This window comes from Planococcus citri, chromosome 2 (assembly GCF_950023065.1).
Source record: "Planococcus citri chromosome 2, ihPlaCitr1.1, whole genome shotgun sequence".
Lineage (NCBI taxonomy): Eukaryota > Metazoa > Arthropoda > Insecta > Hemiptera > Pseudococcidae > Planococcus > Planococcus citri.
Window position 1 is genome coordinate 83,155,571 of NC_088678.1, and position 15,575 is coordinate 83,171,145.

The following is a 15,575-nucleotide window of genomic DNA, read 5'->3' on the forward strand; positions in this document are numbered from 1 at the left end:
GTACCTATCTCGTAATCTCGTTGCGAGGAATGAAATTAATCGAACTCCACTTCCTTCATTTTCATTAATCGTGCAGTATCTATTCTGTAATGAAAAATTTAATATATGTATTAAACTGTACTCCAAGCGTACTTATCTATAGGTACCTAATGATCTACATGCTTGAATTTTTTAGTGCCGGTTTTGTGGAGAGAGGGGACAGGAGGGGGAATTTGGCTGAGAATATTTTACGACTTCCTAAATAAAATACAAATTTCAGATATTCTAGGGGCTCAGTCTGGTTTTCAAGGGAGGGGGCTAAAATCGCCATGAGAGTTTATTTTGCTCAAAAAGAGGAGACCTTTTTTTTAGAGATAATAGAACTTGAAGTTTTATTTTAGAACTTTTACAACGAATTTATATTTTTTCAAATTTTTTGAAAATCAAGAGGTCCGCCGCAGCTGGAGTTTTTCGAAAATGGAAAAAAATGAAAATTTTGGAAGCGCAAGTTTTCATTTTAATAAAACACTATTTTTCAGCGATTTTTTTTGTGGAAAACAGAATTATTTTTTGGCAGTTTTGGCCGAAAAGCAGAACTCCTGTTAGCAATTTTCACAAAAAATAAGACTTTTTTCGGAAAATTTGGGGTGGGGGGGCTGGGGGGAGGAACAGCGCTTCATAGACACCCATAAGGAAAAAATCATTACTATTTGGATGTTTTGACCTACAATGTGGAATTTCTTGGCAATTTTTTTGCAAAAATTTGAACTTGATGACGATTTTGGAAACAATGAGACTTTTGACCATTTCGGCAGAGAACAGGACTTCTTGGGCGTTTTTGGCAAAAGTTGCAATTTTTTGACAAGTTTTTTTGACCATTTTTCCAAAAAAGGGAACTTCAATATTTTTTATAACTTCGGAAAAAATTGAGACCATTGAAAATTTTCGTAAAGTTGAAATTTTTGATAATTTTAACAGAAGACTTGACCCTTGACCATTTGGGAAATTTTAGCGAGAAATAGAACACTTCATGGACAATTTTTTCAAAAAATAGGACTTCTACTCGGCAGTCTTAGATGAAAAAATTAACACGTCTTAAACAGCTTATGCAAAAAATCTACTGGAGGCTAAAGTAAATTTTTGAAACTTGAAATTCCCGCAACATTAATTTATGAAATGGAGTTATTGGCTAGCTGAAATTTACTTCGCAGACTACATGGTGGTTTCAAATGGTTTTGAAGCTTCCAGCTACTTTTAGGAAATTTCAATTTTCCAAAAAAAACACCATATAACCTTTCAAAAAGTCGTTGGAGGCTCCAAAACGACTTCGTAGCGTATTGAAATTAGTTTACAGAATGAATTTCGACTCTCCATCTCAGTTTGATGAAATTTTGACAAAATGTCAAGTTTCAAAAATCTACTGGAGGCTCCAGTAATTTTCAAAAACGACGCTGGAGGCTCTAAAATGACTTGAACCCACCTGAAGTCGTCTTCAGAGGGTGTTAAAATTGGAGTGTAGAGTAAATTTCAGCTTTCCATCTCCAGTTGATGAAATTTTGTGATAATTTAAAGTTTCAAAAATCTGCTGGAGGCTTCAAGAATTTTCAGAAAGTCGCTGGAGACTCCAAAACGACTTGAAGTTCACCTGCAGTACTTCGTAGCGTATTGAAAGTAGTTTTTAGAATAAATTTCAGCTTTACAACTCCAATTTGATGGAATTTTGTGGGAATTTCGAATTTCAAAAATCTGCTGGAGGCTCCAGAACTGCTCAAAACGGGTTGAAACTGTTTCCAATCGATTTGGCATGTCAAAAATAGGGTATATCCCAAATTTCAGCTTGTAAAATTTTGATTTTTTCCCTCATTTTTGGCTTAAATTGAATTTTCAAAAATTCACCAAAAATCGAAAAACGCACTTTAGCACTTGAAATTTTGACAGGTGATAAATGTTTGCATGATCTTTCGATCTACCTTAGTACAGTTTGAAAAATTTCGTGCAAGTCCTATATGAAAAGCAAAATCTGCGATTTCGGCCGACCTTTCGATCAAAATGACCGCTATTTTGTAAGTAGGGTCACTTTTTTTTGACGAAAAGGGCTAGAAAGTTGTCCCGGAGGATCGGCGGGGGGGGGGGTGCAATTACTCTTATTGTCATATGCCGGACTATTAGTAATTTATTGATTTTTTCCCGAGTGGGGCATAATGTCAGAAAATCAGAAAGATTTTTTTCCCAAGTTTTTATGAATCTGACACAATGTCAGAAACTTGATATTCTTATCTGATTGGATCATTGATTGTGTATCAAATCGAAACATTATTCCCTATACATCTAATTTGATCAATGTTTTCATCAAATTAAAAATGATTATGTTTCTCAATGTTTTCTTTTTTTTTTTTTTTTCAAAAATATGGAGATTTGAACAAACTGAAAAGTATTTTGAAAATTTGTGCCGAAATCGCGATTGAAATGATCAGGGAGATTTTTTCCAAAATGAAAAATCCAGAAACTCTCTGACTACTCCAGAATGTCTCGAAACTTTCACCACTTGATTTAAGAGGTTGAAAACGCCAAAACACAGTGTAATTCAAATTCCAGCGGTCTACCTTAATTTGATCAAGGTTTGATTTTGCCAGGAAATAAGATGAACAGTTTGTTAAATTTGGCCTGCTGATATGTACTTATATTTATGACACTTTTTGAATTTTTCTTCGCTCAGTTCAGACATTTTTCTGTCCATCGAGATATACTTTCTTGCTAGAGAAGGGACTTTGCATTTTTCAAACTCATCCCTTCTTGAGGAAGAATACATTGGTATGTAGATTATGATGAAAATTTGAAAATTTTCCAACTCGAGTGTTGGTACCTACATATTGTTTTGATTCTTGAAATTCTATCGGGTGAGAGGACTGGGCTAATGTAGTAATAATAATATAGGTGCAGAAATTCGCGTAAACTTGAAAATATATTAACGTTTGATTTTTGATTCACAGTTCCTCGTAAAGTTCTGCTACAAAAGTTCGAAGAAGGGCCGGATCAAGACGAGTATCCGATCGAAGAAGTCGATCAACACGATATCCTCGATAATCCGGAGTCATTAGCACCTTCGCCAGATATCGCAGGTCGTAGAAGATACAACGAAAGCAATAGCAGTGCTATACTTTTACAACATCCTGCCTCAAATAGTGTTCATAATACTACGTTTACCGGTACCTACTTTTTCAATAATTTATCCACTGTATTTTTTAATGTTGTACCTAACTAATTCGCTTCATTAATGTTGTTTTATTTTTTTGTTGCAGCGAATAAAGAAAAAATGTACATATATTTAGTAGGTAGCGTTAGCGGAATAGTAATCTCATTAGTAATATTTGTAATCGTGCGTGTGATATGGTCGCGGAAAAGGTCGAATGGCGGCGATAAATACCAAGAAAATGCGGCCGGAAATACGACGCTGCCGCATTCGTTTAACGACGAAATCAGCGAAGTTGACGCCGACATAACGCTGGCGGAAGTTATGCCTCCGGTTACCATCATTCCGAGCCTGCATCACATATCACCGCCTGGTGAAGTAAGTTATCCATACATTGCATAATGCATACACATTATAATAAGTACGAGTAGTACATACTCTCGTAGTATGTATATTCCACAAGTAATACGCTAAATTTGGGCTCAAAGCAGCTACACCCTCGCTTCTTTTGCCTGCGCTTTTACTGCCAGCACACCGCCGCCGCCTTAAATATACTTTAACCCCAGCAGCACCGGAAGAAAAAATTTTTATCGCTTCGTTACTTCGCATCGTCGTCGTCGTCGTAGTCGGGTGAACTCTCTCTCTGTAATCAAATTTTCTTGTTTGATAAATGGTCTTTGGCGATGCCACACGGTGGTAAAAAGTACTCGTACTCGTAGGTACGGAGTACAGACAGAGAAACAGGTGAACTGGTGCAGGTCTACCCTCTACCCTCTCTCTAAAGCTACATTTTTTCAACCCTTCTGTCTCTCGTAGTCTGTATTTTTCATCTTTAATTCGGCTTGTTTACTCGAACACAAAGACGTAGGTACCTGCTATAAAAATGTTCGTGAATGTTTTAAAAGTCGCGTTTTATGCCCTTACTTTTTGCAAAAAAAAAAAAAGAAAGAAATGTCGCTAGCGATAGATTACAATATATTTTTTAATGTTTCTGCGATGTACCGTCTTGGCAATTCGCTTTTCCCCCTTCCCTTTGGGTTTTTTTCGTGTGAGGGTCTAGATGCAGAAAAAAAAAATGAAAGAGGTACGACGATTTGAATCCGAATTAAAACAGCATCGAGTTAAAATTTTAATTAATGTGTACCTAAAACTTTCAAGGGTGAAATAAATTTTGTTTCGGAGAAAATTTTCAACTATTTGTATACTCGAGCCACCAGCTAGCAGCTACCAGCATCTCCTTCAAATGAATAACTCTGACATGAAATTTTAAAAGCGTGTTTATCTTGTATAGAATTTTGAACGTTCTTTTCGCCGTTAGTGACTTGTTATTTAATTGAATATCTGCAGATGGTGAAATGATAATCAAATTTTTGCTAAATGTAGGCATGGAAACGGGGCACGGGGCTGGCCGGCCATAATTAGAAAGTTTTTACTCTAGATGAGATTATTTTCGAAGTGAAATCTACGTATTCTTGACACTGCTGAGAGAGCAAGGGCTCCTTAACTATGGTCAAAAAAAACGAAATCGATTGTTATGCTAACTCAAAGGCACCGAGTTCAAATATTATCTTATTTTTTCGATCGAGACTCGTCGATTCCCCTCCCCCTCTTTCGTGTCTTATCCTAAATGTTGCGAAAATATCGAAAAATTGAAAATAAGCCATGATCTGTCGTCTGTTAGGTTTTTTGGGAGCTGGTCATTGAGATCTAATATCCACAATTTTTTTGGGGGATTCGATCCCTGACCCCGAGTGCCTTCTTCGGCTGCTTCTAAGAAAAAGTCGTTCAAAAATTATGTTCTTTTTTTGCATGGTAAGTCCTACTTCGAGTTAGGTACATATATACTTTTTTCTGGAAAACAGAAAGAGGAGAGAAAAGGATGGAAAATGTTTCCATTTGGGTGTTTTAAAAATGAATTCCACTTTACCCCTTCCCTCGAAATTTTGCTGATAAATTTTAGCTGAATTTTGACCACTGTTTGTAAACCACTGTTTTTTGTATGGTTTGTCTGTGGATCTCAGTTGCCAGTCGCATTTAGAAAGTTCCTCGAATTATTTATTCATTTTCGATACCTCCCTCTGTTCTTGTGTTTTAAAGATATGTGTAGATTATCATAAAAATATCGTCTTTTGTGATTCTCTCAAGAATAATGCGAAACTTGTTTATAATAATTATGTTACCTAAATTGAATTCCAGGTCGTTTCTGCGAGCTAGAGGGGGAAAGGGGGGTTCATATTTTATAATGAAACGAGTAATTTTTCAAAAGAAAAAAATCCCAAAAAGCTTCGTAGTATAGAGATGGTTCTCAGAAGCGTGACGTGCTGAGAGGAGGGTGGGAGCATCTTCCCCCTCTTCTGCATCTGCCCCACATGACAGAAAAATTTAGGTAAAAAGTTGCACATTTTTGGGAGAAATTGGCTATAAGTTGGGAAAATTAATGACCCCCCCTCCCCACAACAGACATTTTTGCTGAATTTGCTTCTAAAGTTCTGTTTTGTTTGTTTTCTTCTTTTTCCCCCCAAATTTCGTTGTCGTTGTCTCATCGTTGGATTTCCCAGCACATTGGCTAGGTTATTGAAACGTGAAAGCACTTTTTGCCATTCCAATCTGTGATTCAACTTCTTCATGATCTCTACCATCGTTGTTAATCAGCGCTCCAAGGTATCTGAATTGGTTTACATTTTCAATTTCTTGAGTTCCAATGTTGATTTTGACCTCTTTATCGTCTCCTTTTGTAAATCTCATATAACCTTTGTCTCGCTTGCGTTTATTTTCATTCCATATTTTAATCCAGCACTGTTGATTCGGTCGATCATTTTCTGCATCTGCGCTTCTGTCCCAGCTAGGATCACTTTGTCGTTTGCGCAATTTATTTCATTTATTCTCTTGCCATTGATCTTGAATCCCATTTGTTTGATTCGCACTTCTCTCATTATTTCTTCTGCGTACATGTTGAACAACCTGAATGAGAGGGGGCATCCTTGCCTCACACCTTTCTTTATACCACATTGTTCTCCAAGTAATCAGTTCCAATCTTGATGTTTGCACTCTGCTACCAGTACAGGTTCTTGATTATTCGCAAGTCTTTGTCATTGACAATCAAATGCTTTCTCATAATCAACAAAGCAAGCAATGATTTCCCTGTTTGCATTCAGTGCTCTTTGAATGATCACTTTCAGCAAGGCAATTGCATCTCTCGTCCCTTTTATTGCCACAAAGCCATTATTGTGTCTCACTTAGATTTTCATCTATCTTCTTTTCAATTCTGGCATTTATGATGGTGAGTAGTACATAGCTTCTGTGCGTGGCTCATATTAATAATGCAATGGTTCTATATTCAGAACATTTTTGCGGTTTTTTTGTTCTTTTTTGGTATTGGTATGAAATTTACCGCTTTGAAGTCCTTAGACAGTGTACCTTCATTGTATATTTCATTTATTATCTTCAACAGCTCCTTTTCATACTCTGATGTTGGATGTTTAATCAAGTCTACTTACTGGTATGAGATCTTCCACCGCAGCTTTGTGGTTTCTGGCAGGCTTGTCAGACTAGACCAAAAAACCAGACCAATGACCATGACTGGACCCAAAAATGCACACAAGACCGAGTGGACCAGACTGGACCGGACCTTGGACCTCTAAAAAAAAATTATGTAAATATTAACCAAACAGATGGCCTTTTTCAGAAAAAATGACAGGGACAGACTGAGACCAAAGACCTTTCTAAAAAATCAGACCAATGACTGCGGTTTGGACCTCACTTATGTCCAATTTTTCAAATTTATAATTCCATTTTGGATGCCTATTTTGAATAAATTTCCATTTGTGATTTAATTTCTTTCAGAGTTGAAGACGTCATAGCAAAAAGGACATATGTGTGAAAGTTGTATTTTGAGAAAAAACTGTTTGAAAGTTTGAGTGCTTGTGAAGTTTAGAAATGTGCATATGTATTTGAACGTGATGACGATTTTATCTTATTTCCTCACTATCTAACTATATGAAATGCTATGCACCATCAGTCTGGAGGAAACTGTGTGTTAGCGGTAAGCGCTCAAACATTTCGAATTATACGTCCTTTTTGAAGTGAAAAATTGGCCATTTTTTTTTTGATTTAAAAATCATTTTGAGCAAATTTTTGGATTTAAACCAGGTAGGTAAATAATGTTTGATAACACAAAATCAACCACAAGTAAACCATTATCTCTGAAAAAGTAAATTTTTAATCGACTTCTCAGTTTTAAAATGGTGATATCTCACTGGTTTTTTGACTTTGTGAAGTGGGGGGTCGTCTCAAAAAGTACATATGTGTCATATATACCCCTTTTTGTTATGGCATCTTCAGTTTCAATGTTTTGAAAGTAAAAATCCCATTTTTAAACACATCTTTTGTGTTAGGAAGCTTTTTTCTTTCTGAAAAATGAAGACTGTTTTTTGGACCTGGGCTGGCCCATGACCACGATGAAAATTTCTGGTCAGGACCAGACCGGACCAACCTACAAAGACAAAAAATGCAGAACCGAATGACCGGACTGGACCGTTTGAAAGCTCCAAACTAGGACCTTGATTTTGGAGCAACTGCAAAACCTCAGCGGTCCTACAAGCCTGGTTTCTGGCTCTCTTCACCACATTCCTCAGCTCCCACATTTTAATTTGTGGTGATAAAACTTCCATTTGAGCCAGACATGTCTCATCTCCATACAGTTCTTGTATGTAGCTGATCCAGACCACTTCTATTTCTTGATTGTTAACACAATACTTTCCGGCTTTTCTTCGCATATATTCTATTTCACTTCTCCTTTTATTGTGGGCAGATCATCTGCTTCACTTTAGTATGCATTATTTCTCCTAGAGTTGTGCCTTTTCTCCAGTTCTTCTATGTATTTCTCGGCATTTCTCCTCATGCCATTCATTTTTGGCCATTCTGCACATTCCCATGATCTCGTTATTTAGTGCTGTGTGTGTATTCACAACTTGGTCTGTTTGCTTTTCTTCGTTTTTCCATCAGATCCAGTATCTCTTGAGTCATCCATGGTTTGTGTTTCTTTATTTTTCCTTTGAGTGGAATGGACTTTTCTGCTCCGTGTCAACTTTGGGAAAAGATGTCAAAAAGTGTCAATTCTTTGGGGGGAGGGATGTCAAAATGTGTCTATTTTTGGTAAAATAGACAAGAAGTGTTCAAAAATTGTCAAAAAGTGCCATTCCTGGTTAAATTGTAAAAAGGGGCCAATTTTTGCCAAAATTGTCAAACAGCCCTGTTCTTGCTAAAGATTGCAAAAAAATCCTGTTTTGATAAGATTGTCAAAAAATTCCATTTTCTATAAAAATTATCAGACAGTGTTAATTTTTGGCGAGTTGGCGAAAAATTGTACCTATAATTGAAAATAATTTTCTTGAACCTCACAAACCGTAAATTGTCCAAAGTTTTCAACCTCGCTTCGCTCAGGTAAAATCAAACATATTCCAATCTTCAGAGGCCAAAATGCTGAAAAAAATGCGATTTTTTGATTTGGGATTTCAGTGTATCAACCTTGCAATAGAACAGGACAAATTTTTTAGTAGATAAGTGTATAAAAGTATCATTTTTGAACATTTAAAATTATTCAATATTTTTGCTTCCAACTTCCTCTTCCGAAATTTGTTTGAACCACATCACTGCTTATCAGCATTCAAAATACTTGTGAAGGGAGGGGGTCTAGGGGTAAAAATTTGGGAAAATTGGTCGAAAAAGTTGAGGAAATTCCAGTCTCCACCTCCCTCTTCCCCCTGACACATCATCTCATCACGCCTCTGGGATGAAGATTCACTGATGATAAAACGAGTAGGTAATTTTTGAAGAGAAAAAAATCGCAATAAGCTTCGGTTCTGGGGAACTGGTGCTTTAAAAAATGCAAAAGTTGGAACCCTGCCGCGACAATTTGAACTCGAATTAAAACACTCGGGTAACTTTTCGTTTTAATAACGCTTTTATAAAACTTCCAAGGTCGAAAGAAAGAAATTCGCATTCGGCGAAAATTTCCATCAGCTATTATTTGTACGTTAATCGAGGCTCGAGCCAGCACGGCCACCATTACACCTTTGTTGTGGCATTGAAAAAAAAAAATTATTAAAAAATTTCAAAAGCAGGGTATACTTGTGGGGTTTATGCGACGGCAACGACCGACGACGAAAGAATTAATCGCGATAGTCAACTTGGCGAGGGTGTTTGGTACCACAGTATTTCGGTCCTGGTAGAAATAAAAACCAACACACGCTAAAAGTTGCCCGTTTTTGGTTGTGTATTTGCCACACAACTGTTTGCTGCGGCCTTTATTGCCGAATCTCTCGTAATACGGTTATTCGTTCGAGTTGCAAGTTTCTTTTTTTTATTGTGAAAATATATACGTAGTAAAACGCGGCGATGTGTTCATTTGGCGGATACAAAAAGTCTTGTGAAAGTGGAAAGTGGAAACGAGCACGACAACGCGGCCCTATAGCCCTTTAGCCACAGCAAAGGAAAATGAAAAATTTCCTAAAACTTTGATGTACGAGCGTATTGATAAGAATTGACTCGTTTTTTGATAACTTTTGACCCGTCAAAAAACTCAGCCCGGTGGTAGGAATCTTAACGTATAGGCCTATGATTTTTTTCCCTCGATGTTACGTCGTCGTAGGCCTCGGATACGATTGTACAAATACGAGTATATGTGGTATCGAGTATTTTCGACGCGATAGATAATACATCTACGACAACTCGATTCGTTTGTCATATTTGAAATACTCGAGTTGGAAAAAAGTTTTCGTCTTTTTTTCGCGCCCTTTAGCGTGCGTAGAATTTGGTAAAAGACGACGCTAGTATGTGTGGGCTTAGAGCTTTTAAAGCTGCTACGTCGTTTTCCGATTGCTGCTGAAAAATTATTTCAAACGTGTGTGTACCTTACCTATATGTGCTTGCTAATGCTTCCCTACTATTTTTTTTAGTTTACTCATCTAACCAATAACAACCCACCTGCTTGATAATTTAGACTTATAAACTGAATTTTGATTCATTGAAAAGAAAAAGTATAAAAGAAGGATAGATACGTATGTAGGTATTAAAGGTAGCCATTTTGTTGGAATATGCTATGGCATCAAGTTATGCATGAAATTGTTCACATTTCATCGCCAGTTGCAAAAAAAGTTTTCGCTCGTAGAACGTATATGTATACGAGAAAAATTGCTGAATTTTTTTTCTTTTATTAATATTGGAAGATTTTTCGTCGCCGGTTTAGAATTTTCAAAGAATTGGCGCCAATCTTATCCTATTACTCGGCGTGTTATTCGGATGAGAAGGCAGAAAGTTCTTTTCAAATGGCATCTTTATTTTAGCGAAAAAAGCTGGTCAGATGTATGTGTGATACGTTTCGCTTAAACGAGCCAACGACGGATTAGTATCTACGATCGTATGTAGCTGGAGAAGCAGCAGCACGAAAATGAGAATGAGTAGGAGGAGGATTTGAGATATTATCGTATTCGCAGAGTATTTCTCTATTGGATGCGTCTTAGTCTTACCACGACTGCCCATTTATTTTCCATTTTTTTTCTGTCTCTTTTCGTGAATCTAACCGATGAAGTCTCAAGATGCAAAATACTTATGCCAATAGTTTCGATAAAAAAATTGCTCAACTTTTGTAACCTTGTTGTTTGGAAATTGAAAGGGGAGTTCTTTTTAATGGTATACTTCTCGAATTGGAATTACACATCCCAATATGCGAATTTAATGGTATTTTTCACGCTGAATTACGAATTGTGAGATATTCGGTGGCGTTTTTTGCTCGTTCGAACCGAATAGTACGGCATATGACAACAGGAGTAATTGCACCCCCCCCCCGCCGATCCTCCGGGACAACTTTTTTTCTTAAAGGGGACATCCTAAGAAACATTTTAAAGTAAACTTGCCCAAAAAAAGTTGGCCTTACTTACAAAATGGCCGCCATTTTGATTGACAGGTCTGCCGAGAAATCGCAGATTTTGCGTTTCAACATAGGACTTGCACGAAATTTTACAAACTTTACAAAGGTAGATCGAAAGATCATGATAAAATTTATCACCTGTCAAAATTTCAAGTGCTAAAGTGCGTTTTTCGATTTTTGGTGATTTTTTTGAAAATCAAATTTAGGCCAAAAATGAGGGAAAAAATTAAAATTTTACCAAATTGACCAAGAAAGCTGAAATTTGGGATATACCCTATTTTCGACATGCCAAATCGATTGAAAACGGTTTCAACTCGTTTTGAGCAGTTCTGGAGCCTCCAGCAGATTTTTGAAACTCGAAATTCCCACAAAATTCCATCAAATTGGAGTTGTAAAGCTGAAATTTATTCTAAAAACTTATTTCAATACGCTACGAAGTACTGCAGGTGAATTTCAAGTCGTTTTGGTGCCTCCAGCGACTTTTTGAAAATTCTCGAAGCATCCAGCAGATTTTTGAAACTTTAAATTTTCACAAAATTTCATCAAATGGAGATGGAAAGCTGAAATTTACTCTACACTGCAATTTCAACACCCTCTCAAGACGACTTCAGGTGAGTTCAAGTCATTTTAGAGCCTCCAGCGACTTTTTTGAAAATTACTGGAGCCTCCAGTAAATTTTTGAAACGTGAAATTTCCCCAAAATTTCATCAAACTGAGATGGAGAGTCGAAATTCATTCTGCAAACTAATTTCAATACGTCACGAAGTTAACTACTGTTGGATTTTAAGTCGTTTTGGAGCCTCCAGCGACTTTTTGAAAGGTTATAATATGGCGTTTTATTGGAAAATTGCAATTTTCTAAAAGTAGCTGGAAGCTTCAAAACCATTTGAAACCACCATGTAATCTGCGAAGTAAATTTCAGCTTGCCAACTCCATTTGATGGAATTTTGTGGGAATTTCGAGTTTCAAAAATCTGCTGGAGGCTCCAGAACTGCTCAAAACGGGTGAAGTCGTCTTCAGAGGGTGTTAAAATTGAAATGTAAAGTCAATTTCAGCTTTCATCTCCATTTGATGAAATTTTGTGAAAATTTAAAATTTCAATAATCTGCTGGAGGCTTCAAGAATTTTCAAAAAGTCGCTGGAGGATCCAAAACGACTTGAAATTCACCTGCAGTACTTCGTAGCGTATTGAAATTAGTTTTTACAATAAATTTTAGCTTTACAACTCCAATTTGATGGAATTTTGTGGGAATTTCGAGTTTCAAAAATCTGCTGGAGGCTCCAGAACTGCTCAAAACGGGTTTAAACCGTTTCCAATCGATTTGGCATGTCGAAAATAGGGTATATCCCAAATTTCAGCTTTCTTGGTCAATTTGGTAAAATTTTGATTTTTTCACCTCATTTTTGGCCTAAATTGGATTTTCAAAAAATCACCAAAAATCAAAAAACGCACTTTAGCACTTGAAATTTTGACAGGTGATAAATTTTTGCATGATCGTTCGATCTGTCTTTGTAAAGTTTGAAAAAGTTTTTGCAAGTCCTATGTTAAAATGCAAAATCTGCGATTTCGGCTGACCTGTCAATCAAAATGGCCGCCATTTTGTAAGTAAGGCCAAGGTGCAATTACTCCTATTGTCATATGCCGGACTAGAAATTTTTGCAATTTTTCTCTTGTTTTTTAAGTCAGTTTAAGTAGCAATCTCTGATTTGCTATTTGTGTTCATTTTCAAACTTAAAGCTTTGCAAGGTATCAAAAATAACCTTGTCTTCAAAGCTCTCATATCAATCAAATTAAAAAAAAAACAAAAAAATTGAAAAAATGAAAAATTGGAAACAAAAAACCGAAATCATGAAACCAGAGTTGTAAAAACATTGAAAAAACGAAAAAAAAAAAAAAACAAAAAAGCTCTAATAACTAAAATTTTGAAAAATAAAACCAAAAATAAAAACTAGAAAATTTTGAAACACAACATCAAGAACTGGAAACGGAAAGTAAAGAAAATAAATACTGAAAAGGAGAACAGAAATTTACAAAATGCGAAAGCGACATTGACAAAATCAAAAAATCTAAAACTAAAACAGAAAAAAAGGGTCTCGTTTTTAATGTCTCAATTACTTACCTATTGCTCCAAAAAAAAAAAAAAAAAAAAATGGACCGAAAGAAAAAAAGAAAAAAACCCGAAAGAAAAGATTTAAAAAATCAAAATTTAAAACTACAAAATTGAAACGAAAAATTGAAAACGAAATTGTAAAAAACTTGAAAAAAGAAAAACGTGAAAAAGCAGAAAATCTCGTTTCTTAAACTCTTGATTCCAATCAAAAAACAAAATAATGAAAAGAAAAAAAAAACAAGCAAAGTGAAAAACAAAATTTGAGAAGAACGAAAATCAAAAATTGGGAATGGCAACAGAAAACTACTAGAAAGGAAAAAAATGTCAAACTCGAAAAACACCACCAAAAAAACTTCGTTTTCACTTTTCATACCTCTGATTCTTTTTGGAAAAAAACAACAAAAAAGTAATAACAGTAGAAAAAAACGTTGGAAATTAAATTCAAGAAAAACTGTAGACAAAATCTAAAAAATCAAAAAACGAAGATACAGACTGAAAATTCGGAACAAAAAACCCCAAAAATTAAATCAACAGTCGAAATTGTAAAACTTCAAAAACTAAACCAAAAACCAAAATTGAGAACCAGATAGAAAATAAACAAAAATGAAAAATGAATACTGCCTATCGAAAATTTTATTCTTACAATCCTGTTACATATTTCCAATCAGAATTTAAAAAAATGAAAGCAGGATTAAAAACGGAGAACCCTAATAAATAAAAATAAAAAATAGAAAACCAAAACTGAAATTGTGAGATTCTAAATAAGGTAATGAAATCGTAAAATCAAAATTATACAAACAAAAGAACAAAAAAAACGTAAAATAACATTTGATAACAAAATTTTGAAGGAACCAAAAAATGAAAACACGAATGGGAACAAGAATTGAAAATGAAAATGGAAAAACCAAGAAACATGAACGATAAACGAAAATTGACAAAAATAATGAGGGTTTAATACGATTTCGTTTCCTATTTTTAGGTCTTTTTAAGTGTTTGTCCTTTCAATTTCTGTCCTCACTAAAATAAAACTTCGTGTTTCTCCTTTTCCCTTCTTTACTCTTTACCACTGAAGAAATTACTTACGAAAATGCTTCCAATATTTGAGGAGGGGTGGCGGAGTCTTGCCACAAAATTTGTAGTTTTTTTCAAAATTAGCTACGTAGTTTTGCTTCCAAGTAGTCTTGTTTTTATTGTTGATGTAGGTAGTGTTTTCAGAAATTATTAATTTTGCACTTTAATTTTAGTCAGCTTTGTTTTCACTTACTTAACATTTTCAAGTGGTTCTGTTTTTTTTAAAATTAACTTATTTTGCTTCAAAATTTTTTGATCTACTTACATTATTTTTTTTTTTGCATTTTGTAATTTTTTTCCAAAATTAATCAGTTTTGCTATTAAATTTTGATCAGCTTTCACTTTTTAATTTTTTTTTTTTTTTTCATTCAAATTTCCAATAACACGATTTACTATCGATTTTGTCTCAGGTCGTCAGATACGGCAAAGACGGTATCACGCCAAGAAGTCTGTGTCAAAACGATAATAATCAGTATTATTACGGCTGACGATCACCTAGTGGAGCGGCAGTCAGTCGTTCCACGATTTCTGCTCACGAATCGGACGAATCTACGTGCTCGAATTCGCGCACTTATTGTTTTTAATGAAAATTTTACCTTTGTTTTATTATCTATTTTAAAGAAAATTTGTTTCATTTGTACCTCACTCCCCTCCCCCGCCCCCGCCCCTCCCCACTCCCCACCTCCTCGTTGTGTACCAACAACCAACTCATATATCGTAAATCTTTTTTTCTTCTTGTGTATTTATTTTACTGTTACGTCGAACGAGCTTTATAATTAATTTTTTATTTGTTGTAAAGTGTATCTACCTAATTTGAAAACTAAAGGAAGAAAAAATAAATGTACAGTATTTTGTATTATTCTTTTTATTAAAGATTTTTTTTGTTTTCAATCAATAACTTAGATAACATTGTACAATTTAAATAAAAAGAAAGAAAGAAAGAAAGAAAGAAAAAGAAATACGATAAAATAACGTGTGAGATCTTTGTGATGAAAAAATACATAATTAAAATCATAGCCCAGCTACTTGAAAATGATTTCAATCAACGTAACAACGGCGAGCATTTTCTTAAAAAATTATTACGTTCAAAGGCAGCTTACATAGAAAATAAGAAGAAAAAAAGGAGACTAGAACTTCTGCAGCAGTCACTGAATCGAGCGTATGAAGAGTAAAATGCTCCGTCTAACGTTACAATATTAGCGAATAAATTAATAACGAAGCGTAGTAGGAGTAATAGTGACGTATTAAAATAATAACAATGTGATAATTCATGTTTTCTGTGATGAGATAATGAAAG

The 15,575-nt window shown here is 35.1% G+C and overlaps 1 protein-coding gene across 2 annotated transcripts in view; it reads left to right on the forward strand.

Annotated features, from left to right (window-relative positions):
• LOC135838077 (protein eva-1 homolog C) overlaps nt 1-15,223 on the forward strand; it is a 537,512-nt gene extending 522,289 nt beyond the window's left edge. For both annotated transcript variants that reach the window (XM_065353629.1, XM_065353627.1), the window contains 3 exons: nt 2,970-3,185; nt 3,279-3,547; nt 14,689-15,223. In XM_065353629.1, the coding sequence (XP_065209701.1) occupies nt 2,970-3,185; nt 3,279-3,547; nt 14,689-14,766 (563 nt within the window). In that variant the 3' untranslated portion in view covers nt 14,767-15,223. The remainder of the gene's footprint in view (nt 1-2,969; nt 3,186-3,278; nt 3,548-14,688) is intronic.
• Nucleotides 15,224-15,575: the final 352 nt, after the last annotated feature.